The 16926-nt window shown below is 35.6% G+C and overlaps 1 protein-coding gene across 9 annotated transcripts in view; it reads left to right on the top strand.

Moving 5' to 3' along the window:
• The window catches only part of Myo10A (unconventional myosin 10A), a 744055-nt gene that overhangs the window by 290242 nt on the left and 436887 nt on the right, over nt 1-16926 (top strand). For all 9 annotated transcript variants that reach the window (XM_081732073.1, XM_081732074.1, XM_081732068.1 and 6 more), the window contains 2 exons: nt 7006-7094; nt 15847-15910. In XM_081732073.1, coding sequence (XP_081588199.1) covers nt 7006-7094; nt 15847-15910 — 153 coding nt within the window. The remainder of the gene's footprint in view (nt 1-7005; nt 7095-15846; nt 15911-16926) is intronic.

Genomic DNA, 16926 nt, shown 5'->3' with positions numbered 1-16926 from the left:
TAAATTTGTCATTTCGTAGGCCTATGATAGTTATAACATATTTTGTCGTCCCGCGAAACTTGTCGCTCGTTGCAAATGGACGTGTTGCACATATGGTAGAGCTGGCCCTATGCCTTGTCAAGATACTGTATATTCTGTATGTCAGAGTTAGCGAATCTTCTTAGCTTTTAGGACTACTTTTCATTTCAGAAGTCACTGGCATTCTACTGAATATAGACTAGTGGTGTCCAATTATAATGAAGCCAATACCCATAAAAGTGTTTACTAGTAAGATGGAAAACAAATGCTTTTAAAAAAGGAAAAAAAGTAACTGTTTTTACTTCTACACTCCCCTGCACCACATAACAACAATGCATATTCAGGAACCTTACAAATTCACTATTTTGGTGTAACAAACAATGTGTTCCCTCAAGAAAGCAAACTTCTACAATTCAAGAATAAAATTTTCTGGAAATAATGCATTTAAAAAGTTTAAAAGAAAGGGATATAGTTGCCAACATTTCCTTATAGAATTGTTAATTTTCAAATAGTTGGAATGATCCCCAAATCTATTTGTATCAATCAGTTTTAATTTGTTGTTCCTTGTCGCCTGTATACCTTCAAGATTTTAGTAAGTTGCCAACATTTCATTTGTTTATTTATTTATTGTAAAACAAATCGGAAAGTCTTTGTTATGATAAGAACAATATGAACACAGAAAAGAATGTTTAAATTTAAATAATTTTATTAAAGAAAAGAAGTATGATATGCTTGCAGAGTACAGAGGGTGTTATTTAAACAGATGCGTTTATTATTTAAAGCTAACAGTGTGATTTACATTGGTTATTATTTTTAAATGGGATTAATCCACAGGAGTGGATAGTGCAAGAACAAATAACGCGGGCTATCTCTCACGACTTGGAAGTCATCACGTTGACAATCCCTGATGTAAGTAAATGCACTCTTAAATGAAATGTATAAAACAGAAGTTAGCGTTAATTTTATGTAGCCTTAACAAAATATTGATGTTAGTGCTGGTATCCACATTTTGTTGGATTAGTGAAATTATCATTATGTTTTTAGTTATAACACGTCTGCTCGCCCTTCTTCAACTACCAGATTGTTTGGCTGAGAATAGTCAATGTACTTTCTATATGTATAAAACCTTTGGTTTTGCTATTTCATTTTTACCTCTCCAGTTTGCATTTTTTTTTTCAGTCTCGACCCGAGCCATAGGAAGAATATGCATGTTTCTGATTGGATGCAGTTTGCAATTGTCCAAATCTTCTGGTGCATGTATTGTGTGCCTAGGTATTGTAGTAATAGAAGAAAATTGTCACTTTATGTGTTGATAAAAGTAAAAAAAAAAAAGATAATTATGTTTGGGTTATATTTCGTAAAAACATGAGACATATTTTGTTTTTCACGTGCTACCATGAAAAAAAATGTCACGTGGTATTATCATGGGGGTTAAAGTGGAACAAAACGAGCCCTGCGGGGCATCTAACCCCCTTCGCTTGCTCAGCTATGTTTCGTAACATAAGTAAATTACTTTTTATGCATTATATATCACGCACAAGGGCAAATTAGTATTATTTTTTATTTTAATGATAAAAGTGTCATGAAAATAAAAAAAAATAAAACTTCACTTGGGCCGGGTTTGAACCTACACCAAAAGTTATTTTCATTACTAGTTCGCTCGCTAGCAGAATTTTTTTAAAAAAGTTAACTAACTCACCAAACGTGACTCAGTAACTTACTTGAACTAGTTATTACTTAATTTTACTTGCTTACTTGATTTTTTTTCGAATCACCTAGAGCGACAGGGGCACGAACACAGAAACATCGAGGACAGTTAAAATCACAAAGACTGTCCCACCGGGAATCGAACCCGGAACCTCGTACACCAAAAGCGCACGTGCTAGGTACTAGACCAGCGGGGAGGGCGCACACTCGACCACGAGGACCGACACGCGTTAGATTTATGCTATACTTTGTGCTACGTGGTGAGAAATGGATAATTTCAACCAATCAGAACCGTATATTTAGCTCCTATGACTAGAGTCGAGTGTAATTAAAATACTTGCCTCCAGTTTGGTTAGTTGTTGTCTTAAACGACGTTACATTCAGTGGTGCCATACCGTTCTTGCTTCTAAAAATTGTGCTTACATTCTTTGACTGAGTTTTTTCTTTACTGATTCATCAGTGATGACCTGGTAAGATTCATGCAAAATGATTTTTATCATGTTAAAAAGAATCTTGGAATATTATTCATTTTGTTGTTTTTCCCACGTCAACGATTTGTCTTCATTGCCTTGCTACCTTGAAACATTATTATTGAAGTACAGCTTTCACTTCGTATGCATATATTATTTCGTATTTCTATCATTCTTGTAGCTTTGTAAAAATTTTCCGTAGTGTTTTTTACATGAAAATCATCCTCCCAACCGTAAGATTTAAAAAATGCATTTCGTTGAGTTCATTTACTTTCGTAAGATCTTACAAGAATATGCTGTAACCATTTTGAAGGGACTGAGAACTTCAAGCGAAAAACTGTTGATTCAGCGAAGGTTTGTTCTGGAGTCCAATTATTATGATGAGAAAACCCACGACATGAGGCGGATTTGGATTTTCGCAATCTCTTCTTCTTGTGTCATGTTTTTTTTTTTCTCCTGGTTAGAAACTGGAGTAATAATAATTGGTGTTTTGTCATGTTGAACGTGCAAATGGATAGTCAAGGTAGTCTTGAGTCATCTTCCGTAATGTCACAGAATAAAAGTATTTCCACTCTCATATTCATTGTCTTGGCGTTTATTATTTTAAGGCGTAGTCCTATTTTCCCTTCAAGTTTTGAAATTTTATTCCATTAATTTTGAGAATACACTACTTGTGGTAGGAGTACATTAGCCAATAAGGAAAGTAAACACGCACGTAGGTCATCAAGGGTAGAGGACAGCACAGAAATTTTCCATATCCGAATTTACAATAGTCCATGGGCCATTACGAACAATACTACCAAAAGTACAGTTCAACCAGTATCCTTAAAATGGGCCCTTACATTATATAAGAAATGAAAAGAAATTAAATTTTTGGGTTTTACGTCCCACAGTTGTGCCGGTTAGACTAAAGTAGACGGTGATTATGAGAAATGAATGAAATGGTGGAATGAAGAAAGTGGGAGGAAACGGGAGAACCCCGAGAAAACCCACGAGCGCGGTGTTTGTCCACCACAAAGTCCACATGGCGCGAGCTGGGATCGAACCAGGGACCCCAAGCACAGGAGGTGAACGTATATAAGAAAAGAATCACATGGAACAGAAACATGGCAGGAGTAATGGATATTATCGTGAAAATAAGTGCTTGGAAATGACAGCTACCCTGCTTTATTACAAAAAGAAATGATAATCGGCAGACAGAATCAATCGTTGATTCGTTATCAAGACACGAAAAAGACTTAGGAAGCGTTCTGCTTGCTAACGTAGAAAAAAAATATCTTAAGATAAATGATTATGGAGAAGATTTCAAGAGGTCTTCTTAGGGCAATGAATTTACAATGAGTGATATTTTATTGTGCAAAATAACCTTATTTGTTATTGTAATGAGAAAAGCAACTCTGAAATATTCATTTACAAATTTTCGTTGAATGTCTCGTTACGTGTTACAGTATATCTTTGACTAGTAACGCCATCTGACCGTGATATTTACAAACTATAGAGCGTGGATAACATAAATAGCAAAATTTCCTCGTTTTCACATGATTGTTTTTCTTCTTTCTTTCTTTTTCTTTTTTTTTAAGATTTCACTTCTAGATAAGTAAATGAACTTAACATTTAACTGGAATTAGAAATTGGTTTTTATGGGAAATCTGTTAAAAGTTTGCGCAGTGATGTATCCATTGGATAACCCGGGAAAGGGGTCTGAGATCTTCCCGAAGGATATCGAAAGAGATAAATATTTTCAAATTTCTATATTATCGTGTTTACATATTTGTACTTCATGGACTGTCAATTTATAACTACACAAATGTATTGTAGCAGTATTGTTTTACTGTAAAAAACGTCTCATTTTGTTCTGAATTCATTTCACACGACTTGCGTAGTTAGGTTCATTTATCACAGAGAACTTAAGCAGAAAATCCACACCATATGAGTGGGTGGTGTTAGAAAATTTAAAAGAAAATATTCAAAGTAGCCTACCGCAATCAACATATTCTTTCTCTCGTTTCTATGTGGAGTCGACGTGTCTGATTTGTCTTTTCGGGATAAAGCCCTATCCCGGAATTCTTTCCCTGTTAAGACTTTTCTCCCTGTATTCATTCTTAACCATATCCACCCATTCTTGGTATCCCTCTACCTTTTTCCCCATCCACGTCCATTGCCATAATTCTGACAACATAGCCGTCTGTACTTGTCATTAGATGGCCATACCATTGCGGTCTTCTTTCTGGAATCTTCTTAGATAGAGATATCTAAATTTTCATTGTTCCCCTTACTCTTTCTCTTCTTGTTATCCCACACATCAAGTACACCATTCTGATTTTAGAAACATTCAATCGTTTTTGATGTGCTTTCTTTATTGATCATGTGTTTGCTACATACATCATTGTTGGCCTAACAATATCCCTTTATTCTTTGTCGTGATTTTGCGGTCACACAGAACCCTATATTTCTCTGACAGAAAAATTGTGTGATAAGATTAATTTAGCTATATTTGAACCGCTTACTGCAGAAAGCAAAAATCTCCACATCTCGTAATGATTGCAGAAGAGGAAAAAAAAGATACTGAAGAAAACTATATTTACGATATTTCCACCATAACATGTGTTTTTCCTTTAATGAAAGAAGTATACGTGATTAAAATACACATGCAAAATTTGGGTATGACGTAAGGGAATAGAGGGTGCACCATTATCGTCAGAAAAAGGAAATGCTTAAATGTTGGACATGTTTGCTTTCTGCAATAAGCGGTTCATTTAAGGAAGTGCCAACCACATTTGTTTTAGGTGCAATATGTTACTTTGAACAGACAGCCAGACACACAAAGTATTGCTATTCTATTGGCTTATTGAAGAACAAAGAAAAAATGTAAGCATTTATATTGGTCAATCAATCAGCACGAGAATTTCCCTGGGTTTTCACGTTTTATCGAAAAATTCGATTTTTTTTCGTTTTGCTAAATTTACTTAGGAAATTTCCCTCAAATTACGAACACTGTGTCTTGGACGGAGCGGAGACAGAAAATATAAAGGAGTTTTTGGTAATCCAAAAATCCTTCAAAATATTAAAAGTAAGTTTTGCAAAATAAACATTTTCTTCAGTGCATTTATACTTATTACACTCCACATAGACTTTTTTTTTTATTAAGTGCATTTTCATTCCCATCTGAAGATGGGCGGGCCGCATAAGGTAACGCCTTCTCTTAGGCCATGAATGTTCATTTATTTGTAGTTTCATAGGCGTTTTGTATCATCTTAAGTCAGAATTGCAAATAAAAACTAACTAACTCTATGGCCTATGGAACCCGGACGTTCAGTGCCGCGTTCACAAAAGCTCTCCACTGACTTCTATCCTTAGCTAATTGCATCCAGTTTCTACTTTGTATTCCTATCTCTGCGAGATCCATCTTAATATTATCCTCCCATCTGCGCCTAGGTCTTCCTAATGGTCGTTTTCCGAGTGGTCTTCCAGTCAAGACTTAGAAAGCGTTTCTACTTTCGTCCATTCTAGCTACATGACCCGCCCACTTAAGCCTCCTAGACTTGACGACCCTAACAATGTTTGGTAAACCATATATAAATTATGTAGTTCCTCGTTATGAAGTTTCCGCCATTCCCTATTCCCGTTTCTCTTAGGTCCGAATATTCGTCTCAGGATCTTGTTCTCAAATACTTTCAGTCTATGTTCTTCCCTCAGAGTAAGCGACCATGTTAAGCAACAAAATATTATTAGCCCAAGAAAGCTACCAGCCCACATCCCACAATATAAATCGTTTACTTACCTTCAGTATGATATTAAATACTCGTCCGCCCTGATGAATTTTCATCCCTGTCTTAAGTACTTAATATTGTTCAATGTTATCAGTGTAGACTAGAAGATAAATGTCCAGAAATGAGACATACATCAATTGATAAATCTCATCAATCGGAACAAAATGACATACTTTGAAGGTAAATTTTTATGCGTAGTTTTTGAGAAAATTGACAAACCATGTTTTGTTTACATGAAAATTGATACTTCACGAGAACTATTCCACCATCTATTAAGGTGAACCTGATACTAAAAATACGCCCCTGAGTCTTTCATTATAGTACTAGTAAAGATTAGGGATGGGCAAAACCGGTTTCTAGAAAAAACGAATTCCGAAAAACCGAGATTTCGGTTTTCTCCGAAACCGGTTCGATTTTCCCCGAAACTGGTTTCGGGGAAAACTTTTGGAAAATACATATATTATTTCTTTGCAAACGGAATCGTTTTCCGGAGAACAACGAAACACTATTCTGGTCAGAAATAGAAAGTTTTTTGGAAAAACCCGGAACCGACTGAACCGGTGTTGTGAAATCCGAAACCGGTTTTTTGGAGAAAACCGAAACCGGTTTCGTTGAAAAACCGAACCGGTTTTGGAGAAAACCGAAACCGTTTTATGGAAATGTTCAAAAACTGGTTTCGGTGAAAAACCGAAAAACCGGTTTTTGTGCCTACCATTAGTAAAGATAGCAGTACATGTTGTCATTAATGACACATAACATGAATCTAGCATTAACTGTTCAACTTCATTTCTTGTGTTAGGCCTAATTGTGTAATGAGTGCGTAATATCACTTAAAAGATGCCATGAGTTGCAAATGCTACAAAGATTCGGCAATGCCGCGAAAAATTCTATCTCACTTACAATCTGTAAATACATACAAACAAACATACAATCTGTAAATATTTAAGTCTAATTTGTAAGAAGTATGTTTTAATGGTTGGATATGTTGTTCTAGAACTATTGTTGATTTTGTTAACGATTATTGTTTCTCATTGTTACAGCCGCAAGTGTTCACGCTTACCAGCCTGTCCGGAGTCAGGAGGCGGCAAGATTTGGGACAGTTTGGCATCGAGGATATGATACAGCTATCGTAAGTACTTACTGTTATTACTAATATTACTATTACTAGTTTTATTAATCTGCTGGTTGGCACGGTCGACAGATCCAAAGTTTGTTAGGGTGATGATCCCAAGACCAATCTTTTACATGTTTTAATCCCGCGCGTAGGGAGTGGACATTGTGTGTTGTCTTTCCATGCATTCCCTTGTATGTGATCGATGATAATATAAGATCGAGAATTAAAAAAATATAATATTAGTATAATAAATATAATAATTGAATTACTTTAATTTGAAATGGGATTCAATATCTCGGATTTGAAGGGTTACCTATTTATTTAGTTAGTAGGTATATTTCATTAATACTTTCTTAACACTGCTTGTAAACAGTTAAGCATATATATATATATATATATACAGAGGGTTGATTAATTCGTGTGTCAATTTCATTTGTTTACTGTACAAAAGTGGTATTAGGTAAAGCCGTGCAATTTGGTGTAACTTTAGACGAAGGACATAAGTTTTGTTTCACCATAGAAGCATGCCACTTGTACTAAAGATTTAAGAGATATAGGGTCAAAGGTTAAATTTCGATTTTTTCCTTATGGGATTGCAGTGATAAATTCTGAAAGCCTGAAAAAACATAAATCGAAGTGATATCAAAGAAAAAGCTATATGGTATGATTCTATGTCGCAAGCCGACCAAATATGCGTCAATCAAGTGTCAAGGTCACAGGTCACGGTCAGATCAAGGTCCCAGATCATCTTGAGAACCCATTTCACATGAAGAAGTACGGACATTGCGTTGTGTTCAGTGTATTCAAAAGTTCCCTCACTTAAAACTACATGGAGAGCCGTATATTTATATTTCTGATATGTACGGAATACGTACGTTTATTACGTAAACCTGCAAGCGATGCATTATACGTATTCTAGACAGAGGCGTCATTTATTGGTAGGAAGAGGCAATTGCTTCCCCTGAGTTTGAGATTTGTGTAGATTTTATCAATACAATAGTAGTAAATCAGTGAAAAACGCGAAAATTTTCTTATATCAAAGGGTCTTGCCCCCCCCAATCAAAATCTAAAATGACGCTCCTGATTATAGATAAAGGATCTTTGATTTTATATAACTATATTTATGATCTAACAATATTCCATGTGCTGAAAACAGATACATGTTACGTTCCTCTGTCAGTATACGTTATCTAGTTTGTTTCGTAATACATGGTGTCATCTAAATAAATGGCTGCTATCGTACTCATGACCGTCAGGATTGCCAGTTTAGCTTATTACCTGAGATTTATCTTAATATTTTGCACTAACTTCAACTTGAGTAAACCACACACCACGAATTTTACCTACTGTTTATTACAGTTGTTACCTGTGGCATATTGTTCGTGTATCCGTAGTTGAAAATCATTGTTTCATCTATTTTGCGTTAGAATCCACATACAAGAACTATATTCTTGATTCGTGATTATTATTATATTTTATTTTATTTATGGAACAAATTTCCAAATACAGGATCGATTTTCCACAGAGGAATGTTAGCGAACAGGAAAAAAAAAACTAGAAATAAAGTATCAACACAATAATAACAGCAATGTCAACAAAGAGTGCAGAAGTAATATTATTTGGCCAGCACGCGTTTAATTAGTCCGTCAAACATCGGGGAGCTCGAAAATAATGTCCACATCAGTTGTTAGATTATTATAATAGTTCGGGAATTATATGGAAAAGTGACCTTTGTGCAATTGCCAACCTGGGGCGGGCAAGATGGAATAGGAGGATATTCCGGGTTTTCCGAAAAAGGACACGTAAGGATAGTGTTTCCGATCTTAAATTCCCGTTAACTATCTTATAATGAAATTTCAGTTCAGAGTTATTTCAGTGTACTTCCGGGATCTGGGTATTAACATACCGCAAGAGTTTCTTCTTAGATTCCCAAAGTGCAAGAACACGAAAGTGTACTAAAATAAAAAACAAAGTAAGAATAGAATGTTTAAGCATTAGGGGCCGTCCACATATTACGTAACACGCCAAACGGGGGAGGGGGTTCGGTCTTGCGTTACAAAGTGCAACAAGAAGGGTTTACGTATTCGTTACGGGTTCAGTTCTTTTCCTTTTTATATAAATAAATGTTTCTATTGTTTTGGGAAATTGCGAACATATAGTCTATATAAATTGGATCATGCAGAAGGGATTCGAAGAAACTACTAGACACCAGTATGATTGGTGACGAACTCTACGTGTGTTACAATACAATAAAACACCGTTTTACGGCTATCGCGGTATTGCGTTTACAGCATACGCTTTTCTGGAATTAGTTGTTAGTGATCGTAACCAGCGCTTGAAAGTGCCCTCGCGTTTCTATTCCTATTGCCATTTTTGAGGATAGTGTTCAAAATTTTTGATTTGAATCATTACCCCGTCTATTCTTCTAAGCTTTTCGCATGTGAAACAGAAGAAACTCTTTTTCGTGAAATAATATTTTCCGCGATGGAACGATCCACGATTTGCAGAGAAAAATTAGATATTAGAAGCCTAATTCGTTTGATATTCATCTCGTACTGTTTATTTATTATTATTATTATTATTATTATTATTATTATTATTATTATTATTATTATTATTATTATTATTATTATTATTATTATTATTATTATTATTATTATTATTATTATTGGATTTGAATATTTCTGGAGAAATCGATTTTTATTCGCATTCAGGGACTGATTCGGGCCAAGAAGAATTTGAAAAGAGATAAAATGAAGTCCAAAGTCCAAAGATGTTCGAAAGCGTATTCACAAACGATATTGTCCCTGCTCTTTCATATGTGCAGTCACTTCGAATCTCTGGTCGACAAGGAAAAAAACTTTGCATCGTCGACATTGGCGAACTTCAAATACACGAAGCATCCTGGATCCCCCCCCCCCCAAAAAAAAGGTCAATGTTAGTTCTTTAGATCCTGCTTTACATGCACCTTCCGGCATATTTGCTCCTTGCCGATCATCGGTGACCTACAAGGATGGGTACGATCTTTTGGGAGAATTACATATGCAGTTTCGAAGAATTAAGACTGCTTAATTAAACAACCTTATGGGATTAGAATATTATAACGGTACTACTATTTTCTAATAGTTTCATTTGTTGGGAAAAACACTACATATGTTCAGAACATAAGGATTTTGTAAATAAAAAGTACTCCCATTAAAAAAATTTTTTTTTTAATTTTAATAACCCCAGAAATAAGCAAAATTGATGAAAAAACAAAAATAAAAAAGTGTTACGTAATAATTGTGGGAGGGGTTCGGCTCGACCTTGCGTTACGAAGTGTGACAGGGGTTGGGAGGGGGGTAAAAATATGGTTAAAAACAGCGTTACGTAATATGTGGACGGCCCCTAAGGAGAATTTTGTTAGACTCATTCAAATGACGTGTCTGTGTGGAAAACCCTTAATCAATCAGAAATGTGTTAGTAATTAATAAAAACTGAAATTGCCGTCATAACGAAAGGCCTTAAGATCAGTTTATGAGTCACAAAAAAAGAGTTTGCGTCTTATGAAATATCACAGTACGTCTTAGTGTCGTACTTATCATTGTGTATTTAATTAGAGAAAGTGAATCTGGTTCAATAAAGCCAAATCGTAAACAAAGTAGTGCTGCCACCTCTCATCAGTATACTACACTACTAAAAAGAGCTCCAGCTTGCATTTTATTGACAGCAATATGTTTCATAAAGCACGACATTAAAATTACTTTCATTAAAATTTTTGTAATTGTCGTAAGAATTTTATAACACTTCAAGACAAAACATACCGATATTAATTCATTAATTTCTTAATTTTCATCAATGTAAAATAATAGTAAAGCATCCAATATATGAGAGAAAGCTCAATAGATGACGCTGGCGTTTCTTAATTAATGTTTACAAGTGAATTGTGTTTTGCGTAACAAGGCTTCAAAGCAAAAGTACGCTGCAGTACTCTTTATAGACTAAGGTTTTGCAACTGGTGTTTGGGTATTCTGTACTTTATTACTCTCCATCCACTGGATAAATACAGGATGCCCAGATATGAAGTATACACTTTCAGGTTGCTTGCAAAATGAAATTATAGAGAGAACTCTCCAAACATACGGGACAGAACCTCCCCTTTTGCGGACACTATATACAGATAGAGACATTTTTCTTGTCCACCTCAACGTTTTAGTAACCTTTTCATAACTCACAGGGATCATTCTTAGTTTATATCGTCCCTCTCGAGACAAAATGGCTTTTCTTCTCTTTCTTAATTTTTCTCGGAGGTAAGTTTAAATCTTTTATCATGTCTTCTTCTAAAATGTAGTTTGATTTCCGTCTTTTCAGATATATAACTTACGAAATCAAATCAAATTTTGACAGAACACGATAGAATAAATCTACAATAACATCTTTAAACGTGTCCCCTGGAAAAGTTGAAAAAATGAGATACGCCCCTTTGTCTCGAGAGGGACGATAACTAAAAATACGTGTTGCAGTTTGAAAAAAATACCTGCAATACAAAAATGAAATCTTTCAGTTTTACGTCTCACGATTATGCCGGCTAGGCTAAAGGAGATGGTGATGATGAGAAATGAATAAAATGGTGGGTGGAATGAAGAAAGTAGAAGGAAACGGGAGGTGCTTTGATCTGAGTCCATCTCCTGAGGTGTTCCCAAATCTAATATTTGGAAGTAAATAACACAGTAACTAATAAAATTCAAAATCGGAAACTTAACTCAATATTGAAGGTTAAAACATATGCGGGATGTTTCAAAATAACACCAACATTTGGGAGGTGATTCCTGACGCCAGATTGTAGACCAATCTGGGTGCACAAATGCTTCTTTTCGGAGTTACAGACTGCCGGAAACATAAAAAAAAAAGAACTTTAAAGTTCCATAGCTCCAAAACAATGGGACCTACCGTAGGTCAAGATTCACTTAGGAGCTAATATGTGTGCTATCCAAAAATACATGTTTCAGAATTCTAAGGTACTCGCGCAACAATTTTTATAGAGATAGCTTGGCTATTGGTATATAATTTGAAGTACTTACAAACTACCTCTATAAAAATTGTTGCGCAAGTACTGCAGGATTCTAAAACGTGGATGTTTGGATAGGGCACATATTAGTTCCTAAGTGAAGTCTTGACCCACTACGGTAGGTCCCACAATTTTGGAGCTATGGACCTTTAAATTCCATTTTCTCATGTTTTCGGCAGCCTATAACTCCGAAAGGAAGCATTTGTGCACCCAGGTTGTTCTATAATTTTTGTCTTATCTTGGTGTCAGGCATCACCTCCCAAACGTTGTCAGTGTCGTTTTGAAACACCCTGTATATATATTTGGGTGTAACAAGTTGGAATACAAACTAGACATAAAAGCATTTATTTATTTGTGAGTTTAAGTCACCAAGCGGAAAACTGTGGCACAAAATAAAGAAATTAATGTTTCACTGAAAACGTAATTGTCCCCAAATCACATCTCGCAAATAGCCGCCATTCTGCTATACAGATTCAGTAACCCTCTTCCTAAGATCACTCATTACTCTTTGTAGCACATCTAGGCAGGGGCGCTCGAAGAAAATTTTCTAGGGGGGGGGGGGCATCTTCAAGGTTGCTGTTTTACGTCTGGTATTTAATATAAAGGGTGTTCAATATACATTGCAACCCGGAGTTTGGGATAGTAGAACTTTTGAACCTGAAATGATACACAAATAATGGTTATACTAAAATAAAGCATTGTTCGTGCAGACATTTTAAAACTAGGAATCAACGATTGAAGTACACTAGGAACCACACAGTGTTGCTAGATGCAACCGAAGGTGGACATCATTTTTTTTTGGGGGGGGGGGGGGCAAAACATGTAAATTGACTCACAACTCATACGTATAGATATTCTGTCGTTAATTTTTTTATTTTGTTTAGTTGGAGTAGCTTACAGCAGGAAAATGATTTTTTTTTATTATTTCTACCGATAACTAATCGGATGTGGCCTCTGTAGGGATGAACTAGGGAAATCGTAGTTTTCATAAATTACCACTCTGAATTGGCAACATTGCTGATGTTTGAGTGCATCGAAAGGTGTGTTAAGGATTTGTCTACATTATTCAATTCCTGGAAACAACGAAAAAGAAACTCACGATAGAACTTTTACTTGCACCCGGCAACACTGCTATTTATTTCTATGGGGCTACTTAAAGCAAGAGATATACAAGAACATTCTCGAATTATATAAGATCTGGAAACGAGCATTCGCAGTGCCATTGAGAACATTAACACTCCTACTTTTCGTAAAATTGGTGCCAACATGATGAAACGTGTGAACCATGTTTGAATCAAAACAGAGGGCATTTCCAGCATCGCTGTAGAGCTGATAACTCGTTTCATGATAGTAACAGTGTTGCCGAGTGCATGCAGGTAAAAGTTTTATCATGATAATTTCAAAGTTTCTTTTTCGTTGTTTTCAGGAATTGCATAATGTAGACAGATCCTTAACACACCTTTTGATGCACTGAAACATCAGCAATGTTTCCAATTCAGAGTGTTAATTTATGAAAACTACAATTTCCCCAGTTCCCCCTTACAGAGGCTTCATCCGATTAGTTATCAGTAAAAATGGAAAATTCTTTTTTTCTGATCCATAGTTTACAAGCTACTCCAACTAAACAAACTGAAAATTAACGACAGAACATCTATACGTAGGAGTTATGAGTCAATTTACATGTTTGGCAAAAAATTGATTTTCACCTTCAGTTACATCTGGCAACACTGTGTGGTTCCTAGTGTACTTCAATCGTTCCTACCTAGTTTTAAAAATATATACATGAACAAGGCTTCATTTTGGTATAACCATTAATTGTGTATCACTTCAGGTTCAAAAATACTACTATCCCAAAATTCGGGCTGCATTGTATGTTGGACACACTGTACTTGGTTTGCTATATTACATATACATTTTCGTGAACTAGGGTGGAAGAGCCCTACTGTCCCCTCCCTTTGGGCGCCTATGCATCTGAAGGAATTCTCGGAACTCTTCGTGAATGAAAGGTTTTAGTTCTGGAATTGTATAAAGACAAGAAAACCAAAAAGAAAGGTAGAAATGATAATTTTGTTTCGTAGTACGTACTGTTTTTTTCTTTTAATTTTGTGCAACACTTTTGTTTGGAGATTTAAATTCACAAATAACTGAATGCTTTCGTATCTATTTTGTATTCCAACTTGTTACACGGAAATTAATTTCATCGTTTCCTCGTAAAACGTTTCTAAGATTGCCCGATTCACTGCCGTATCTTGTACGATCAAGAAACATTGTCAGTGATATTAAGAAACATGTTTTCGGCTAACAACCGAATTACTGTAGTAAGCGAGTGACAATCGTCTTTATATTTGTATTCAGAAACTAATTTTTTGAGCTAATATCGTCGATAGTTAAAACAAGAGAAGGGCCTAGTTTTCAGATAATACCTTGTTCTACCTGAAACGCTTTTGGTAATACTGAATTCTTTAGCGATTCCGGGTTCGATTCCCGGTGGGGACACTCGGTCAAAAAAGTGTAACAACTTTTTCAGGCCAGGCATCTTGAATGCAGTTTTTCCCGGGTTTCCCTCATTCACACCAGGGAAATGCCGGGATGGTACCTATCATAATGGTCCCAGGCCAGTTCCTTGCTTCCCCAATCCTTTCTTAGAGGCCGCGTTGCTCAGTGGTAGGTGGAAGTCGCGGTGGATTTCTTGTGCCTGGGGTCCTTGGTTCGATCGCAGCTCGCGCCAAGTGAACTTTGTGGTGGACAAACATCGTGTGCGTGGGTTTCCTTGGCATTCTCTTTTTTCCTCCCATTTTTTTCATTTCACCATTTCCTTCATTTCTCATCATTACCGTCTCCTTTAGCCTAGCCGGCACAACCTTGGGACGTAACATTTAAAGGTTTTATTTCATTTTTCCCAATCCTTTCTTCCGTCTCTTTCATCTGATAGTGTGCTCACCGAGAGACGTCATTCTTTATATAAGTGACGGGTTAAATGACCTTAGATGTCGACAGCCCAGAAATCTAATTCCTAATGCTAATCCTAACACTTTCGTTGCTTTGTTGTAAGTGTATACTTGTACTTTGAAGACAAATAAAGAGTTTTTCTTTTGAAACCAGTAGATAGTTAATAAATTAAAATATAATTTATTTAGGTGCGTGTTCTACCCAGTCGCAACTTAGACCTATAGACTATAAAGGAAGCTCCTAAAGCAGAAACTTCGAAAGATTTTTATGTCCTTGCCCCCCTCCCCCCGAAATGAAATTCTGGCTATGTACCTGGTGTTATGACGTAAATATTACAAAGAAAAGTAGCTAAAAATGTTTGAAAAGCCAGTAAATATGCTTATTCAAAAAAAATTAACAATGATAATTAATTTTATTTTGTAATACACGTAAACCAATAAAAAAATATCAAATAACAAATAGTAAACAAACAAACACATACATAAATATTTTTTACAAACAAGCACGCAAAACCATTTGTAAAGAAAGAAATAAAAAGCAAAAAAATGTATGTATTTGTAAGGGAAAGTTAATAAAGATTTTTTTTTTTTACTTGAATTACATACTGAAGGTATTAGTTCCTCTTCACGCTGGTAGATTGCACCACTGTTTGTGATCACGTTAGCGGAGAAACTAAATCGCACAGTTTGTTTCAGTTGTTATGTGAAACGCCAAGGATTAAAATATTTTCTTTTTAAGTGGCAATTTCTCTCTTTTCTTTTTTTCTTACAGAGACTTGAACGAAGCTTCTCTTTTGTGGAATCTAAAAATTCGATATGACAAGGAACTCATTTACGTAAGTACAAAATATTTTTTTTTGTCTATTATTTACCACTTGTTAAAAATGTTTATACACATAAAAAAAAACTATTGCAGTTTATTTTCAACAAACTTAAAAAAGTCCGTTACTGAATTTTCCATGTCAGTGTGTGTATGTCTGTCATTTGCGAATTTTTCACTTTTGAGCCCTCTATTCGATAGAGCATCAAAAACTGTTGTTTGCGAATTTTTCACTTTTGAGCCCTCTATTCGATAGAGCATCAAAAACTGTTGTTTGCGAATTTTTCACTTTTGAGCCCTCTATTCGATAGAGCATCAAAAACTGTTGTTTGCGAATTTTTCACTTTTGAGCCCTCTATTCGATAGAGCATCAAAAACTGTTGTTTGCGAATTTTTCACTTTTGAGCCCTCTATTCGATAGAGCATCAAAAACTGTTGTTTGCGAATTTTTCACTTTTGAGCCCTCTATTCGATAGAGCATCAAAAACTGTTGTTTGCGAATTTTTCACTTTTGAGCCCTCTATTCGATAGAGCATCAAAAACTGTTGTTTGCGAATTTTTCACTTTTGAGCCCTCTATTCGATAGAGCATCAAAAACTATCTCAAAGAAGTGATGGAATTTTCCGTGTCACTCTTACCGTTCCCGACATATTGGCCAAAAAGTTGGGATTTTCGGGAGATTTAAGGAGCTATATCTCGGGAATCGTAAGTCACAGAGAGATCAATACCTAACAGGATGATGAACGTTTTGGTACCAAATAGTATTCTAACTGTTGGCCACTGGCCGACTGCCCACCGTTCCTCAGATATTGGCCAAAAAAGTTCGAATTCCGAGAGATTTTAGGAGCCATATCTCGGGAATCGTAAGTCATAGAGAGATGATATTTTTGCGAATTTTTCAATTTTGGGCTCTCCATTTTGAGGATGTCTTCGTAAAACAACATATCTAGAACGTTTTAACAGAACTCTTAAACAAAACATGTGGAAAAAAATTAGTACTGAAGGAAATTATAAATGGATAGATATATTACA

This window comes from Thermobia domestica, chromosome 11 (genome assembly GCF_964235325.1).
Source record: "Thermobia domestica chromosome 11, izTheDome1.hap1.1, whole genome shotgun sequence".
Lineage (NCBI taxonomy): Eukaryota > Metazoa > Arthropoda > Insecta > Zygentoma > Lepismatidae > Thermobia > Thermobia domestica.
The sequence above is the reverse complement of the archived record's forward strand: the minus strand, read 5'-3'. Positions and strand labels throughout refer to the sequence as shown.